General features: G+C 46.2%; 1 protein-coding gene across 1 annotated transcript in view; it reads right to left on the bottom strand.

Annotated features, from left to right (window-relative positions):
* Positions 1-730: 730 nt before the first annotated feature.
* The window catches only part of Rab40c (RAB40C, member RAS oncogene family), a 35,020-nt gene continuing 17,178 nt past the window's right edge, over positions 731-18,572 (bottom strand). Inside the window, exons 3-7 of the mRNA XM_051181064.1 lie at positions 11,449-11,509; positions 10,612-10,672; positions 3,985-4,062; positions 3,497-3,719; positions 731-2,579 (exon numbers count right to left, since the gene is read on the bottom strand). Of these exons, the coding sequence (XP_051037021.1) occupies positions 2,299-2,579; positions 3,497-3,719; positions 3,985-4,062; positions 10,612-10,672; positions 11,449-11,509 (704 nt within the window). The 3' untranslated portion in view covers positions 731-2,298. The remainder of the gene's footprint in view (positions 2,580-3,496; positions 3,720-3,984; positions 4,063-10,611; positions 10,673-11,448; positions 11,510-18,572) is intronic.

The raw sequence follows: 18,572 nt of genomic DNA, 5'->3' as shown, positions 1-18,572 counted from the left end.
CCCCAGGGAGTGGTTTTCTCAGAGGCAGGAAGGAAAAAGTCTGTGCGACCCTTTGTCTGACCTTCTGACCCAGGAGGCAGGGTAATAAGAGCCTGGTCTGGCCAGAAGATCAAGAGATGACTACCAGGCGCCAGTGTCTGCTGCCTTACAAAAGAGCTGTGGGTGAGCTCTGACTCCTGGTGATAAGGGGGCAGGGATGCTCCTGAGGAAAAGTGCAGGTGGTACTTAAGCCAGAGGCCATGTTTAAAGTGAACTGTACTGTCCCACTCAGCTTTGCCTTCCAGTGTATCAGACACAAACCTAGCTGAGCAGGGCCCTGCAGAACCCCATAACTGCTAGATGTTTTCCTTCAAAAGATACCAACTCCAGGTCCCACTTGCAGATGGTCTTGAAACTGGTAAACTATGTGAGATGGTCTGCTATGGGCTATGAGCAAAGGCTCTGTGAATAGTACGGCTGCCTGATGCTAGCCTGGCCAGAATCAGACCCCATGAAACAGTGTGACCTGTAACCAGGCCTGGATACTTTGCAGCTGGGAATGTGAACCCAGTGGATGGATAGCTGCAGGTCACCAAGGTCAGCTGCAGGGGACAGTTAACAAAGCCTGGGATCATTCTGGCAGGCACAAAGCGGTGGCTCCTATGGCAGAGCACACTTCCAGACACCCCTCACCACCCCCAACAAACCACAGCCCAATCAAGTTAGACTGATGTTCACAAAGAAAGACGAGTTCACTGCTGAAGTACATTTACTGTACAAAGAAGTAAGAACAAAGAACCCAGGAATGGTGGAGTCCACAGCAGCAAGGGTAGTGTTGATGGTGTGCACGCAGGCCAATCCAGGTCCTCAAAGTCTACACCATTCTATTTGCGATTCCAGAGAAAAGGTCTCTATCAACAGCAACAGGACTGGTGGGGAAAGGTGATGCTTGATTGTATCCAGCCTCTGGGCCAGGTCCCAGGGGCTGCTGCTTATCAGGCAGTTCCCACAACCACAGTCCTGTCCCTACAGGCATTAACCTAATCTTCCAGAACAGCAGGCTGGCACTGTGTCTACCAGTACCCTAGTAACATCCATGGCAAGATGGTCTTAGGAAATGTGCACTAAGAAGGACCCCAGTAAGGGGTCATGGCTCCTGCTATGGCCAAAGCCCTGAGGGCAGGAGGTAGAGTTAAGCACCAGCGTGCCTGAGGGCTGTGTCACCAGGCAAAGACAGGGAAGCAGTCACACAGGACATCCACTGGGGACAACATCCCCACAGGGGAAAAGGCTGACTAGAGCAGATTGGGATAGGAGGAGCATTGTGGAGGAACAGTCCATGGCTTCAGAAGTTGCTCCATCTAGTGGGTCCCTAGGGAGGGGCTTGATGTCTACCCCTATGGTTGGGGCTGCTGTTCCAGAGAGTGTCACTAAGAAATGGGTTAAAGAGGTTCCAGTGACATGAACTTATAGGCAGAAGGAGCAGCTATGAAACACAGTCAAGGATGATGAGTACAAGCTGCTGGATACTGGGGTCCTAGGCCCTGTGCCCAATGCTCAGAGACCACTGGAGGCCATCAAGCACTTGAGTCTACCGAAAGCTCTTCCTCAACCTGGAGATGCTGAGTATATAGTAAACATCACCCAAAGTGCCAGGGCACAATGGGGAGGGATACAAGTGGGGTTCCCAGGTGCAACTAATTTTTCTCCTAGGCCTCAGGAGCAGAAATCTTACCTATGTCCAGCATACGGACCACCGTTGTCAGAAACAGGAGCTGAAGCCACCAAAGACTGCTGCCAGAAGCATCTGGAGTATACCCTGGCCCCATCTGTTCCCCACTGGACTCTGAGCAACATCAACACCCAGGAAGGGTATTTATAAATCCAAAGGTCACCTGGCTTCAACACTGAAACCCTCCATCACTGCTTCATCCCTCCTTCCCTGACATCCTGAGCTTGCCCAATGGCTGATGTGGCTATGAGGGGCATCCAGGCTTCCCTGACAGCCCTTTAAAAATGTACAAAACAGGTAAAATGTTCTCTGTATAAATAAGGGGAGCCAGGCTCACTCCCAGCCTGGAGTCCAGAATTGGTTCAGACCTGGTCCCCGTAGCACCAGCAGCCCTGCTGCCTGGTCTGTGGAGCATGTTTTCTCCTGCATGCTCCTTCCCTCCACTAGCTCAGATGTGGAGGAAAGCCTGGAGAGACCCAGGCAGGGTTGTGTAGCCAAGTCTTCCTGCACACAGCAGGGCCTAGTGCCTGGCGACAAGTGCTCCAGCATAAGCCCCGAGTCTGAACAGGCAGAACCCACAGGTCCCGCTAGGAGATCTTGCAGTTGCTCCGAGAGCAGTTCTGAGGTGGGCTCTGAGGGGGGCGAATGGACTTGGACCTCTTAAGGCTGTTGCCCTTGCTGCCACTGCCCCCGGCCCCACTTGCCAGGGAGTAGGAGCGGCCGTGCATCATGACAGCGTTCATGCCGTTGGCCATGGAAAAGGACTTGAGGTGGCTCTTGATGGTGACAGGTAATGGGAGCTTGTCAATGAGGTGCACAGGGGTACAGGAGACAATGGCACGGCAGCAGAGGTCTTGCAGGCTGAAAACTGTGAGGAGAGGGTAAAAATGAGGAGGAAGAGAAAGGTAATGAGGTTTTGTGAGGGGACCTATTAAGAGGTACATGGTCCTCAGACTATCTATATAGCCTGGCTGAGTCTTAAAACTCCTGGTGGCTTAACCAGCTCAGGGCTCCTGGAAGCCCCTCTATCTGTCCACTGGGTGGCTCCTGTCTCCTGCCTTCTTAGAGAAGAAAACACTACAAAGTGCTGCCGGGAGAGGCCAGTCTGTTGAGCTGCTCTATCGAGACTGAGGGTGGGTAAGGAGAAAGACAAACTTTGGAATGCAGCCTTGCTATTGCTCTGGTTGGAGGTTAACTCAGTCTTGCATGGCTATATTTGGCAGAAGTCTTTTGGCTCAGGAGAAGGATTTAGTTACCCTATTCTCCTTTGTGGCTTCATTTTAGGATGACATTATGATCATCTTTGTGCCTAGCAGTGGCCCTACTAGAAAGTACTTCAAGAATAAGGCCATCATTAGGATGATGGACAGTGATGGACATTGCTGAATTGCACATACTGCTTCTGTGACCACTAGCAGTAAAGGTGACTGCGCAGAGCTCTGTTCTCAAAGCATGGCAAAAGAAGAGATCACTTGCTCTAGGTCTGGGCAGGCAGTCCATGTGACTATAGCTTTTTTTTTTTTTTTTTTTTTTTTTTTTTTTGAGACAGGGTTTCTCTTTTCTCTGTGCAGCTTGTACACCAGGCTGGTCTTGAACTCACAGAGATCTGCCTGCCTCTGCCTCTAGAGTGCTGGGATTAAAAGCATGTTGCCACCACCGCCTAGCCAACTGCAACTCCTAAGAGACTACCTATACTCTGAATCTACTACTGATGCCTACAGCTCCATCATCAGCCCCCATGACTCCGCTAGCTAGCATCCTAGATGAACTAAGTCTCAGTCTCACCTCGATTGGGCCTCCAGATCTTCTCCATGCCATGCCGCATAAGCACGATACGAGACAGCTCAGTGAAGGACTCAATGACATTGAAGTTGCACAGGGGGCTGACTTCAAAGAAGGTCATGCAGTTCTTCTCCGCATAGGCTCGGGCCTGCTCCGTTGGGACTTGCCGCTTGAAGGCCAGATGCAGCCGGTTCCCAACCAGGATCCGGGGAACACCAGGTGCGTGCTTAGGAGGGGTTCAGAATTCAGCAGAGGTACAATCACATGCCACCCCCACCCCTTGGCCACAGGCAGAGCTCCTAGTGTCTGCATTCTGCAGTGAAGCAAGTCCAAAACCAGGTCAGAACCAGGTAAACTGCAGAGTCCAGTTGTTTATTGCTGAACAACACTCCCAGGGTAGGAAAAGGCTACAGTGGGCAGCACAACCAGACATGCTCCAATTATACCTTGGTCCTACAGTCTCTCCTAGATAGGCACAAACCCATGCTTACCTCATCAATTTCCTTGATCCACCGGTCAATGCCATCAAAGGACCAACGGTTGGTGATGTCATACACCAGGAGGATTCCCTGTGAGTTATATGGATGGAGATTATCCACTGGCATGTCTAGGCCCTGGATAGGAGTAGTCACAAATCCTAGGGAGGGCTAGGAATATGGCTCCGAAGACTTTACAGATTATTAGCAAGGCCATGACTTACAGGTGGGAAGTGCATTTGCCACCCAACAGGAGAGCACCAGGGAGGGGACCTGCTGTGAGTTAAATTGGCCCATCCCACATATGCCATCCTGTCCATCCCCTGAGAACATGGCTGGGGCAGAACTGACATTTTAACAATTGTTTAAATCCAGGCCAGTCACAGGCATTACTCTGAAATCATTCAAAAGCCAAAAAGGCTAAGTCTCCACACACAGGTCTAAGCTTTGGTTGGAGGAAGGGTTGTGAAGAGCCACACAACTCACTAGAGGGCTAAGCATTCTGGAAGTCAGTCCATCAGCAAACTCGGCCCTAGGGGCACCTGGGGCTAAATGGAGGCAGCTCTGAGTTTTTCAACTCCAAACTTGTACAGCAGAATGTCAGTCACTCAAGGAGCAGTAGTCACTGATAGCTACCCCAGTCAGGTTAAGCAGGATTTGCTACAGGGCCTTTCCTTGCCACATCCCTTAGAGACCAATTACTGGAAGCTCAGCTTTGGGCTGTCTCCATCTGACTCAAATATCCTAGCGGGACTAAGATCATGAACTCTCCAGCAGGGGCAATATTGAGCACACCACACAGCGTTAACACACTACAAACCTGCCTCTCATACTATGAGTTGACTATATGAGAGTTTCAGCAATCTAAGTCCACCCACCCCTCTTCCCACAGGAAATGGAAGGAGGAAAACAGAACTGCCATTTCCCAAGTCCTACTGAGACAAAGGTACCCTTCCCAAGATGTGACTAACAGCAGCTGGGGAGGAACTTCTCTAGAGGGGCCCATACCTAGCTTGAGGTCAGATACCACTGAAAAAAACCAAACTGTATGGAATGGCCTGACCTCAAGGAGCCAGGTCAATGGGTGAAAAGTGTTAATTTTTGTTTTGTTTTTTGGGACAGGGTTCTCTGTGTTTAAAAGTCCTAGCTATCCTGTTATTTGCTTTGTAGACCAGGTTGGCCTTGAATTCACTGAGATCCACCTACCACAGCCTCCCAAGTGCTGGGATTAAAGGTGTGTGCCACCACCACCCAGCTGAAAAATGTTAATATTTATAATAACTAAACACAGCAGAGGTGGAGATCCATATTTATAATCTTATCACTCGGGAGACTGAGGCAGGGGGACTGCTGCAAACTCGAGACTACTCTAGTTACTAGTCTAGATAGCTAAGTCTAGGCCAGCCAGAGATACATAGCAAGACCCTGACTCAAAAAACTGATTGTTTAAATGGAAATAGCCCCCATAGGCTCATATGCTTAGTTCCCAGTTGATAAACTAATTAGGAAGGATTAGGAGGTGTGTCCTTGATGAAGGAGGTGAGTTGCTAAGAGTAGGTTTTGAGGTTTCAAAAGTCCACACCAGGCCCAGTGTCTGTCTGTCTTGATCTTTCCACCTATCCATGGATCAGGATGTAAAGCTCCCAGATACTTCTGTAGCACCATGCCTGCCTGCATACTACCATGCTCTTGCCATGATGATAAAGAACTAATTCTCTGAAACACATGCCTCCAATAAATGTGTTCTTTTAGCTAGGTGGTGGTGCCCACCTTTAATCCCAGCACCTGGGAGGCAGAGATAGGTGGATCTCTGAGTTCAAGGCCAGCCTGGTCTATGAAGAAAGTTCCAGAGCAGCCAGAACTATATAGTTAGACCCTATCTTGAAAAACAAAAAACAAACATAAAAAGTGTTTTGTAATAAGAAGTTGCCTTGGTCATGATGTCTCTTCATAAAAGCTTAAAGTAACTAAGTACCTACAACAAAAACCAACCAACAATTAACAAAGTCTCTACTCCCTTCCTAAATCAATAAATAAACACATTATCTAGGGTGAGCCTGTTGCTTGAGCACAAAGAAAGCTCTCATCTGTTGTAGAGAGGCCAGGCTTTGGAGATCATGGTCCCACCTATAGTATCACAGCCTGTAGCAATTCAACTCCTGAGGATTACTCAGAGATGTGCCAAAGACCACCCCCAAGAGACTCATCTCAGCATGCCTTAACAATGAAGGTTTTCTTTTTGGGGAGGCGTGGGGTGGAAGGGGACAGCTAGAACATAGTTTAGTGGCATAGTTGTAGCCTAAAATACATAAGGCCCTGAATTCTAACCCTGGCACAACAAAAGTAGGAGGGAGGAAGGGAGAGAGGGAGAAAATGTGGCACAGCATACAGTTTGTAAAGCTCTGAATTCTATACAGGGCATAGCAAAAGCCACAAAAGAAAAAAGTTCTAAGTACAGTTGACCCTAACGTTTTGCCATTTCTAGAATTGTATTATATTTAAAACAAGTGAGCAGAAGGCCCACTCCTGGAAGATGAACCCTTGCCCTGACTACCCCTCCTAGCCAAATCACTCCCAGCTTTGCACTCGGTCAGGCCCTTATTGGGACAGTGTATGAGTGACGGTTAGAGTAGAGAAACTATAGCTGCTGTGGATTTCCTAGAGAAAACCATCTGTGATAAATTGCAGACAACACAGCTGAGAACTGAAATGAAGTTCTTACTAGAACTAACTCCAAAGCCACCAACTGTGTCTCAAAGAGAAAGTGCAAAAGACAAAAAGACTCTCCTACAATTCTGTCTTCTTCCTCCTCTTCCTCTCTTTTTTCCAAGACAAGTTTCTCTGTAACAGTACTGGCTGTCCTGAACTCAGAGAGTGCTGGGATTAAAGGCATGTGCCACCACTGCCTGATCATCCATATGCAATGTTTTTGTTCAGTTTAATATGTAAGATATATCTTGAGAAGTGGAACTAGGCCTAAGAGTAGGTTCCTTACTGTTACAACTATTGTTATTTTTCGATACTATATAGCCTGGAACTCACTATGTAGACCAGGCTAGCCTCAAACTCAGAAATCCTGGCTCTGCCTCCCTATTGCTGGGATTATAGGTGTTCATTGTAGTTGCCCATCTTTTTACATTGGTGCTAGAAACTGAACTCAGGTCTTGGATGGTTAAGTACTACTAACTAAACCATCTCCCTATTCTTTAATTTTTATATCAGAAAACATCTAAGTTGAGACAAGGACATTGATGAGTTTTTGACAAAGAAATATACCCATGTAATCATCATACCCAGAGATGTCTATAGAGGCCCTGTGTGTGTTGTGTGTGTGAGTGTGAGAGAGAGACAAAGGGGGGAGAAATCCTGTCTGCAAAAACCAAAACAAAAAAAAAAAAAAAAAAAAAAAGGGGGGGGGCATTTAATCTCACACTCAGGAGCAGCAGAGGCAGGCAGATCTCTGAGTTTGAGGTCAGCCCCATCTATCAAGTTCCAGGCCAGCCATGGCTACATAGTAAGACTCTGTCTTACTCTGTCTGAAAATAACAAGCAAAAATCCCTAAAATTATTTTTTTCAAGACAGGGTTTCTCTGTGTAATAGCCCTAGCTTTTCTGAAACTAGCTCTGTAGACCAGGCAGGCCTTGAACTCACAAAGACCTCCTGCCTCTGCCTCCCAAGTGCTGAGATTGAAGTACATCACCACAGCCTGGCTAAAACCCTAGAAATTAAGATGGGTCTGTTGACACATGTTTCTAAATGCAGTACTTGGGAGATTGAGGTAGGAGAACTGCTTTGGGATCAAGACCAGCTGATGTTACATAGTAAGACCTTGGAGGAGAGAGAGAGGAGAGAAAGGAGAGAGGAGAGAGGAGAGAGGAGTAAGGGAGAGGGAGGGAGGAGAAGGAGAGAGACAGAGACCTTGTCATGGTTCTACACACCTGTTACCCTATCACCTAGAAGGTAGAGGCAGAGAGATCAGCTCAGGGCTAGCCTCAGAGATGGCTCCTGCTGCCAAGCCTGACAACCTGAGCTTGATCTTGGTGATCCACATGGTGGAAGAGGATTGACTGCCAAAACTTGCCACCTGACCTCCACTAATGCACACTCTTCCTCAAATAAATAATAAATGTACATAAATAAGCATTTAGCACATATAATGTATCTGTGCAGTTCAAACTCCCAAAGTAGAAAGAGCCAAAGTGAATTTCTCTTGCCTGTCCACCACACACACACACACACACACACACACACACGAACCTGCCAGGTACCAAGTGGCATGCTGACGTCCTCCTCAGCAATGACCTATCTGCGTGTATCCTTTACCACTTCTCATAGAAACTCTTCCATATAAACAGACCCACTTCTGCCCTTAAAGGGCATAACATACAACCACACATTTCCTGTACTAATGGAAGTAACCCCAAGTCAGCCCAGGTGGACAGCACCTCCTGCTGGCACTGGTGTGGCTCCACCAGCAGACATTGTCAGGCCTGTCTTAGTACCTCCATATACCAAGCCAGGGGGACCCACTCTCTCCCAGGAGGCAGCACAGAAGTATTGATTAAGAGGCCACTTCAGGACTCAAATATAAAAACATTCCAGCTTGGCCACTGGTAAGGATTAAAGGGGTTCAGCAGCAGCCACAGGACAGTGCTACATGTGACAAGTGACAAAAGCAAGGGAGAAGCCAGTGCAAGACCCAGACCCTGAGGAACCCAGAAGGCCTCTTTGGGTTGGCAAAGGGTAGAAGAGCAGGAAAACATGTCCTGTCAAGATGGCTTGTCAGGGACAGATAGTGTGATGCCTGTCTTTAATCCCAACACTAAGGAGGAAGAGACAGGTCTCTCTGTGAGTTCGAGGCCAGCCTGATCTACAGAGTGAGTTTCAGGACAGGCAAAGAAACCCTGTCTTGGAAAAAACAAAACAAAAGATGGTTTGTCAGATCTGATGGACATACCTTTAACCTCAGCACTCAGGAGACAGAGGCAGGCCAGTCTGTGAATGTGAGCCAGCTTGGTCTATAGAGAGTTACAGGATGGCTAGGGCTACACAGAGAATTCCTGTCTTGAAAAACCAAACCAAGCAGTAGTGATGCACACCTGTAGTCCCAGCACTCTCTGAATTCAAGGCCAGACTGGTCTCTGGTCTGCAGAGTGAGTTCCAGGACAGCCTGGTGTTTGTGTGTGTTCTCTTTTTTTCTCTCAATGCAAAACAACAGCAACAACAATAATAATGTAAAACATAGCCATCCTTCCTCTTTTAAAAGAATAATGAGGCAGAGAGTAGTGGCTTGTGTATGTAACTCCCGCAGCTGAAAGGCTGGAGAAGGAGGGCTATGCAGTATGTGATCTTCTCAAAAATTGGGGATAGGAGTTGTAGAGATGTCTCAGTGTCTAAGCACATTGACTGCTCTTCCAAAAGGTCCAGATTTGTTCCCAGAAACTACATAGCAGCTCAGAACCACTTGTAACTCCAGGCCCATGGGATCTGAGGCCCCCTTTTAAGCTCCATTGCTACCAGGCACACACATGGTTCACATCCATACAGGCAGGCAAAACACCCATATACATAAAAATACACATTTTAAAAGAAAAGTGAAGAGGGGCCTGTAAAATCCATCCTTATCCTAATGTTCCTCACTTTTTCATTTTTTTCTGAAAGTATCTAGACTTCAGACTATGCTTCTCCAGTCAGGGTCTGTCCCTTTGTTCCTGGCTGTCTAGAGATAGGTATTAGCCTGGGGTCGGTTCTCTTGCTCTCCCAGAAGTTTGGAATGCCTCACAATGGAAATGAACTTCTACTCACACCCTCATGTAGAAAGAAGCAGCACAGGATCTAAAGTAGTTCTCTTTACACAGGTCTCAACTACTTCCCCATCCTCTGGTATCAGAGCGATAAAACAAAACAAAAAAACCCAAACAAACCCGAAAGCAAGCATGTAGGAGATCCCAGGGAACAGGGAATAGCTAGTCACACCATGCAACATACTGTATATGCATAGTACTCTTCTATAGCCAAGACAAGATCCCCATGGCCTATTTCCTGTCCAGAGAATCAGCTGCAGCCCATCTTTAACATTTCTAATCTTCAGCATTCTAGCTTTGATGCAGCCCAGATATCCTCCACATCCATTCACACTCCTTAGGAGGTATACAACTCTATGTGTGAGGCAGGTATTGGGGGGACACCTTTGGTTTCTAGTAAAACAGATGGGTAAGCTGCACCTCAACAGCTTAGAGAGGCCATTGCAATGGTTGTGTCAAGCTTAGGGCACATCCTGAGGCACCATGAGAACAGCAACAGTTCACACAAGGATACTAGAGGTAGGTGCAATAGAGACCCTGTTGCCTCCCACATAGGCAGTCTGGAACGGAGACTCCAAAGCTGAGTACCCTACTTACACAGATGGGCTTTTGGAGACCTGATGTGTGGATGTCAAAACACTAGGAAAGAAAAGGGCTGAGGATGCAGCTCAGTAGTGGAACCCCACCTATCATGCACAAGGACCAGAGCTCCATCCCAGCGCTGTAAGAAAACAAAACACATCAAGGGGAATAAAGCACTTAGAGACCTAGAAGGATAGTGATCCAGAAAGAATCAGGAGAGGCACCTACCGGATAACACAATGGTGCTGGTCTTACCTGTGCGCCCCTTGAGTAGGATCTGAAGATGGTACAGAACCTGCCCTGGCCCGACGTATCCCTGAAACACATAGAAGGATCAGCAGCAGGTACAAGCAGGCCCAGTATGAAAGGTTCAGTCCTGTCCTCTTTTCTTTTCTTTTTCTTTTTTCTTTTGAGACAGCGTCTCACTGTGTATGTAGTTTTGACTGGAATTTGCTGCGTAGAACAGGCTGGCCTTGAACTTACAAAGGTCTCTGCCTGCCTTTATCTCCTAAGTACTGACTAGAATTAAAGGCAATTGTAAACCTTGTTCCTTCTTCTTTTTTTCTCTTCTGAGACAGGGTTTCTCTATCTAACAGCCCTGGCTTAACTTGACCTCACTTTTTAGAAGAACAGGCTCGCCTTGAACTCACAGAGATCTGCCTGCCTTTGCATTCCAAGTGCTAGGATTACAGGTATGCACCACCAATCCAGCCTTCATTTTTAATTTTATGTGTATGAGCAACACATGCATGCCTGATGCCCATGAGAGGCATGAAATAGGTGTTAGATACACTGGAACTGAATTACAGACAGTTGTGAGCTGAGTTTGGGTGCTGGGATCCAAACCTGAGTGGCAGCAAGTGCTCTTATTAACCTCTGAGCATCTCTCCAGCTTCATGGAAACACGTTTTTTTTTTTTTTTTTTTTTTTAATGGGTAAAATTGGAGGAGGCTTTAAAATAAAACATCCTGGGCTTTTTGTTTTTCTCACCATGAAGAAAAATTCAGTGTGAACAGGGTCTATTTAAATGGTTATTGCAAATAAGATGCTTCCTCACTTGGCTTCCACGTCCTCATTAGATCAACAACTTACCAGAGTTCCAGCTTGACGCGCCGTCCATCCAGTAGGATGGTGGTAGTCTTATAGTCAATTCCTGTGAGGAAACAGAGTTGAGAGTGTCCATCAGCAACTGGCTTCACTGTGAGCTCCTCCTGCCCAAGTCTGTGTTGTAAAGCAAAAAGCAAAAAGCAAAAAAAAAAAACTTCCTCAAACCCCACAATGGCCCCTAGGGAAGCAGGAGCAGGAGGGTGCTCATTGCCCTCAGCTATGGCTCTCAGGGTACTTGCCTAGCTCACATTGTATGGCAGCCATGGGCAAGGCAGATGGGGCATCAGATATACTCAGCCCATACCAATATCTCTAATGGCTCTGGGTAAAGAATGCCTGGAGGGAAATGGTTCACTCCCACTGTGACATGTCCTTCCTATAGATTCTACAGTTGAACTCTCAAAGAATAACGTACTTCCTAATTCTTGGACTTATCATAGTTCTCATGCATTGATGCATCACCAAGATGAAGGGATTTACTTATACTTAGGTGTTTTGTTTTGTTTTTTGGTTTTTTTGTTTGTTTTTGAGACAGAGTAGCCCTGGCCATCCTGAACTTGCTCTGTAGACCAGGCTGGCCTCCAACTCAGAGATTTGTCTACCTCTGCCTCTTGAGTGCTGGGATTAAAGGTGTGTGTCACCACTCTGGCTACTTAGGTTTCTAGAAGAAGAGTCTTAAGATGTAGCCCAGGATGGCCTTAGTCTCCCACCTAAACACCCAAGGATTACAGATGAGAACCAACACACAGGACCAAAGTAATTTTTAAAATGCTGCTTCCCTACAGAGAACTTATCCTTAGTTTATCTTGAGTGTTTGCTTTATGTTTTCACATTTTTATATTAAAAAAAAAAGTCAGCCCAACAGATGTTGGCGGCTGCAGGCACTAGACACTTAATTTACATGAAACATTGAGGCCTTATCAGTTCTACCAGTGGTGCGCAAACCTTTTTTTTTTTTCCGGGGGTGGGGTACTTACTATGTAACCCAGGCTGGCTCTGAACAATGACTCTTCTCTCTTATCTCTACTTTAAACCTTAAAGACATCAGTTTCTTATTTTGTAAGGCAAGTGTAGTGATACACATCTCTAATTTACCACTGGGTGATAGATGCAGGATCTAGAACCCAAGGTCACCTTTCTCTGCACAGTAAATGTAAGGCTACCTAACCTACAGAAAACCCTGTCTAAAACTGAACAAATTAACTTTGTTTCAAGAGGACTTGGAACTAGGTATTTTAAAATGCATGGGTACCACTCTCACAGAAAGTGATACACATGTGCATCTGCATACCCAGTGCACATCCTGGGGGTGTATATTGATGTCTGTGTGCCTGTGTGCTGTGTCTCCCTTACAACACAGCATCCCCTTTAGGCATCAGTAGCTCCTTCTGAGCATCTCCTGCCTGGTGAACTAGTAACTGCACCCAAACTTAGTTCTTATGCATTAAAGGACACTACAACAGTGTGAAAAAATTGCAAAATACAGAAGAAAAATTATAAATCTTATTAAGACAGAGTTTTATAAAGAAGTCCTTCAACTCAAAATGGACACAGCCCTATCCCTATGAAAGACATACACAGCAATGGTCAACAAACATAAGAAATTGTTTGTTTAATTGGCATTAATTGGCAGCTATCAGGAAACAAAATCAATATCCTGTACTAACCTCTGCATACTGGATTAGATGGCTAGACTCAAAACATAGTGAAGTATAGAGAAATGAGGACCTTTCTATTCTGCCAGGTGGAAGTGCTAATAAAATACTAATTGTACCAATGTACAAACATGTGTTACTACTGAGCTGTCTACTTGATAAATGTGGTTAAGACATGGTTTTTTGAGACAAGGGTCTCTATGTAGTTTAGCTGGCCCTGGAACTTGTTATGTAACTGAATTTGTAGCAATCTTCCTGCCTCTGACTCCTCTACTTCCATGATAATAGGTAGGAGTATTGCATGCACACCAACAGGACTGACAGTTGGGCCAACTCACAGTGATCCTGTACTCATCCCCCACTTTTCCATAAGCTTCTCTGGTAGAAGTTCAATGCTGGCAACTGCAGCTTCCAAGACAAGCTTATGGGAATACTACTGCAGTGATTTTTATTCATTTATTTGCATGTTTTTTTTTTTGTTTGTTTGTTTGTTTGTTTTCAAGACAGGGTTTCTCTGTGGAGCCCTGGCTGTTCTGGAACTCACTTTTGTAGACCAGGCTGTCTTTGAACTCAAGAGATCTTTCATAGAGATCTGTCTGCCTCTGCTTCCCAATTGCTGGGATTAAAGATGTGCATCAACACACTTTGTGCTGGCTTTTTATTGGCCTCTTTGAGAGCCAGCCAATCAGCACCTGGACTCTCCAATCCTAGTCCTGAGGAAAGCAACTGCCTGACTACTAAACTACCCCTAGATGGTGCTGTGGACTTACGCCTACCAAGAGCGCAGCAACTGCAACAGTGGATACCTGAAAGAGACTACTTAGACCTATCAGCAACATAAAGAACAACTGATGAAACTGTCGCTGTTCTCGGCTGGGCTCTGAGGTGTCTCTGCCACTGACCCAGCTGACTGTGTGACACTGAAAGGCCCCCCAAGCCAACATACCTGCCTTTCAGAAGGAAATATATCTGCAGCATTCTAGCAGTAGACCCGGAGGAACACTTCTAACATGGGGATGCTTTGCAACTCTGGGAACCATGTCAAGCATCTCAAGAGAAGAGTTAACCTGGGGGTGGGAGGAACAAGGGCCTGCTCTCTAATCATTGCTCCATAAAGAACTAGTTGTTCTGTGCTCACCCAGGAAACGTGGGACAGTCATCAGTGAACCACCCTCCCTTCATCAGGCTTTCAATATTCAGCAGCTTTTTAAATGTAGAGCCCAGGGTCGAGCACAGCAGTAAAATGTGATTTGCATACATACACAAGGGCCTGGGTACAAGTCCTAACACAGAGTGGGACTTTTAGTAAAAATCAATCAATCAATAATAAGATGATCGTGGTGGCACACACCTTTAATCTTGAGGCAGAGACAGGCTGATCTCTGAGTTTGTAGCCAGTCTGGTTGGTCTGTATCATTCCAGAACAACATAGACAGACCCTGCCTCAAAAAAATAATTGAGTAAAAAAAAAAAAAAAAAAAGTCATTCTGGGTGGTGGCGGTGCACACTTTTAATACCAGCACTGAGGAGGCAGAGGCAGGCGGATCTCTGTAAGTTCTAGACCAGCCTGGTCTACAAGAGCTAGTCCCAGGACAGCCTCCAAACCCAGAGAAACTCTGTCTTGAACCCCCCCCCCAAAAACCCCAACAACAACCACAAAAAAAAAAAAAAACAGGTACACCTCTAATTCCAGTACTCAGGAGGCAGAGTTAGGCTTTTCTCTGTGAGTTGAGACCTTGGTCTACAGATCAAGTTCCAGAACAGCTGAGGCTATACAAAGAAATTCTGTTTCAAAAATAGAAAAAGAAGAAGAGAAAAGAAGAGAAAAGGGGCAGTTTAGCTACATGGTACTTCATAATTACCAGTGAATGTTCATTACATGCACCCACTGAGTTAGAATTTCAGCTCTCCCGGCCAGGAAGTGCAGGTGCTGCCTGGTGGATTGTGGCTTGAGGAGGCCACAGGGTCAGTGGCAGGTGGCTTTGCATCAGTACCCTCCAGCAGCGCCCCCCCCCTTTTTTTTTTTTTTTTTTTTTTTTTTTTACAAAATCAGGAAAGTGAAAGCTGTTCTCCTCATCCTGGAAAGCATCTCTCCCTAGATATCTAGTCTTCTAGCATGGATGAGCCCAAGGCTATTCAAGAATTCAGCCTCCCCTGAGCTTTCTCCCCAGCAGAATGGGGTGATTTTAATGTCTTAGCTCCCAGTTCATTGACGAGGACCTCACTAATCCCACTGCTCATTACACAGCTCTGAAGGCACTCTGCACTAAGCAACCATAGAGAGCATAGTCCAGTAGAAGTGAATGCTTGGAGGGGTCTAATGACAATTCATATTAAAGTATTATGCCAAGATTACCAGGGAAGGAGCCCCTGGCTTGGAAGTGTTCTAAAAGGGGCAATTATCCAAGGCTTGAGGGTAAGTAGGCCCTGAGAAGGAGGGTACATAGAGGGGGAGGAGTGTGGTGGAAGAGGCAGACCAGTGACCTGGAATGGAGCCTGAACCAGACACAAGAGAGACAGCGGGCATGTAGGGCACAGGCTGGCAGGGCCATCGGCAACCTTGAGTCTGAATGCCACTGTAAGCGATTGGTGGGTGTCGGGAGGACGCCTATCTATGCTAACACTTTCAGCACCATTCATTTTCCCTTCTGTTTAAAAATATTTTTCTTTTTAATCAGCTAAGACAACACAGCTTAATTCAAAACACGCAACCCAAAGGAGGACCAGCTGCCCCTCAGGCCCCAGATATCTGTGCTAAGGCTTCTCTAAGCGGTCTGTCGACCCACTGGATCTGAAAGCCTCACCTAACGGTTTGGCTCTGTCCTCATAGCCAAAGGGCTGCCCCTTTGGCAGACCTGAACACAATTTTTTAACAAATGTGTATTGGTATTTTGTCTTCATTTATTTCTGTATAAGGGTATCAGATCCCAGAGAACTGGAGTTACAGACAGTTGTGAGCTGACTAACATTCGAGTGCTGAGAATTGAACTCAGGAGGCCAGTGCTCTTAACTCCTGAACCATCTCTCCAGCCCCTAACCTTATGAGATGCATACCAGACAGGGTAACTGAGGGCAAGGAGGTTATAACACTTGTTCCACTCATTGAGAGTAAAACCAAAGTCCTGGCTCTGTCTACCATACAGAGTGGGACTTTTGTTTAAGTTTATATGAGATCAAATCTCACAAAGCTACCCTTGACACCTGCCCAGTACCCTGAAACTCCCAACTTTCCCCTCTAACCCCTCTCTCTACTTGGGGATTGGAGTGGCCACCTCCTTGGTGCTGGGTGCTATCCTTATCTGTTTGCCTTGCTCCACATGCTCAGATCCTGTCTTTCCTGACCTGTGCTGGTCAGAGTGACTAGTATAAGATAACTATACAGGTTTCTCATCTTCCCCCATCAGTCTCGCCTTTATATTCTATTTTCTGGAAGAGTAACTTAATTTTATTTACCAGCCTTTTTTTTAAATGATATCCATTGATCTGTAATTTCTACAAGTTCTTTGGGGTCTGGATATCCCACCAACAGGGCAGGAACCCAGTCTTTGTTCTCAGAGGTGTGGTGAGACATCTGGAGCTCTCTGTTGTTCCCAGAGTTCTTTTCTATACACTTTGACGAGTTTGCTTATCCCTTTGCTCCCTATAAAAGCCCCTGAGGAGCTTCAGAAGTTGCAGAAGGCTCTGTGACTGGCTTGAGAACCAGGGCTCGTGGAGCTGCTGCTGCTGTACTGTGGGTGTTTCTGGAACTTCTTTTGAACTGACAGTTGTGCAGGGAAGACCAGACACTTGCTTTGGGATCCAGTCTGCCAGTGCTGGAGCCAGGGGATGCCAAGTTCCTCCATTTAGAATGGACTTGGGCTAAGAGGACTCTGTTATTAGCTCCTTGCTTCTCTCAGCCCTCATGCACCCGGTGGTGTCTGGTGTCCGTGGCTCTATTCTCTAAGAGAATAAGCCTCCTGTGTCTTCTGGTGGGACTTTGACATGCCAGCCTCTGGGCACCTGCTGAGTTCAGCAGAATCCTTGTGACCACCCCCCTCACTCAGCTATGGCTACATATCCTGCCTCCTAAACCAACAGCTTCTCATCTTACATATTTATGCTTAATTTTTTCATTTATTAATTTTGTATATATGAGGGGTGAGGACATAAGCATGTTACAGCACACACATGGAGGTCAGAGGATGACTTGGGGAAAATTAGTTCTCTCCTACCAAGTGGGTTCTTTTGTTTTATTTGTTTGTTTTCAAGACAGGGTCTGTCTGTGCAGCCTTGGCTGTCGTGGAACTTGCTCTATAGACCAGGCTGGCCTCAGACTTACAGAGATCCACCTACCTCTGCCTCCTGAGTGCTGGGATTAAAGGTGTTTGCTACTATTGCCCGTCTTATCATGTGGGTTCTAAAGATCAAATTCAAGTTTGGTGGTGCCCTCACTTGCTGAGCCATCTGGGTGACCCCAAATTTATATTTTTCAAGACACTTTACTCAGGGGGCCATTCTTAAGAGAGTGTTAGTGGTGCACACCTTTAATCCCAGCGCTTGGGAGGCAGAGGCAGGAGGATCTCTATGAGTTTGAGGCCAGCCTGGTCTAGAGAGCTAGTTCCAGGACAGGCTCCAAAGCAATACGGAGAAACCCTGTCTCGAAAAACAAGAAAGGAAGGAAGGAAGAAGGAAGGAAGATGAAAAAAGAAGAAAGATAAAGAAAGGAAGGAAGGAAAGAAGGAAGGAAGGAAGACTGGAGCAATTCACTTAACAGCAGAGTTCTGTAAATTCCTACTCCACAGCAGGTATTGTTTTCAGGTGCTGAAGAGGTGTAAATCATCACCCAAATACTGCCAGGGTTATTTATGTACTCAAGTAGTGACTGGAGGCAGGGAGGTGGCACAGTGGGCCTAGGTGCTTACCACATGAGCCTGAGAGCCTGAAGAAACTCAGAACCATGTAAAGATGGAAGGGAGGATGACTCCACAAAGTTGTCCTCTGACCTCCCACATGAGCCATAGCATGTATACTCATACCCAAAAAAAACATACATCTTTAATCCCAGTACTTATAGGCAGAGGCTGGTGGATCTCTGTTAATTCAAGGTCAGCCTTGTCCACATAGGACAAGCTCCAAAGCTACATAGAGAAATCCTGTCTCCAAAAATAAAAATAAAAACAAAAACAAAAAAATTAAGTAGGTCACTAAAATATCAAAATATTTCTGTAATGGGACAGTTTTAAACAATGACTTTCAGGGTTGGGCCATGGTACACAGTCTTGTTCTTGGAAACTATTCTCCAGGAGCTATAAGACACTGAAGATTCATAGCTGGTGGCTGGGTACTGTGAGCTGTTCCTGGGTAACACACAGGAGGAAGGGTGCTGGGCGTGGATGGCCATTTGCATAGTAGCTCCACTGTCACATGGTCTGTCAAGAACATCCTCCAGCAAACAGCCACTTTGTGGCAGGCTGT

Source organism: Phodopus roborovskii, unplaced genomic scaffold (assembly GCF_943737965.1).
Source record: "Phodopus roborovskii unplaced genomic scaffold, PHOROB, whole genome shotgun sequence".
NCBI classification, from domain to species: Eukaryota; Metazoa; Chordata; class Mammalia; order Rodentia; family Cricetidae; genus Phodopus; species Phodopus roborovskii.
The sequence above is the reverse complement of the archived record's forward strand: the minus strand, read 5'-3'. Positions and strand labels throughout refer to the sequence as shown.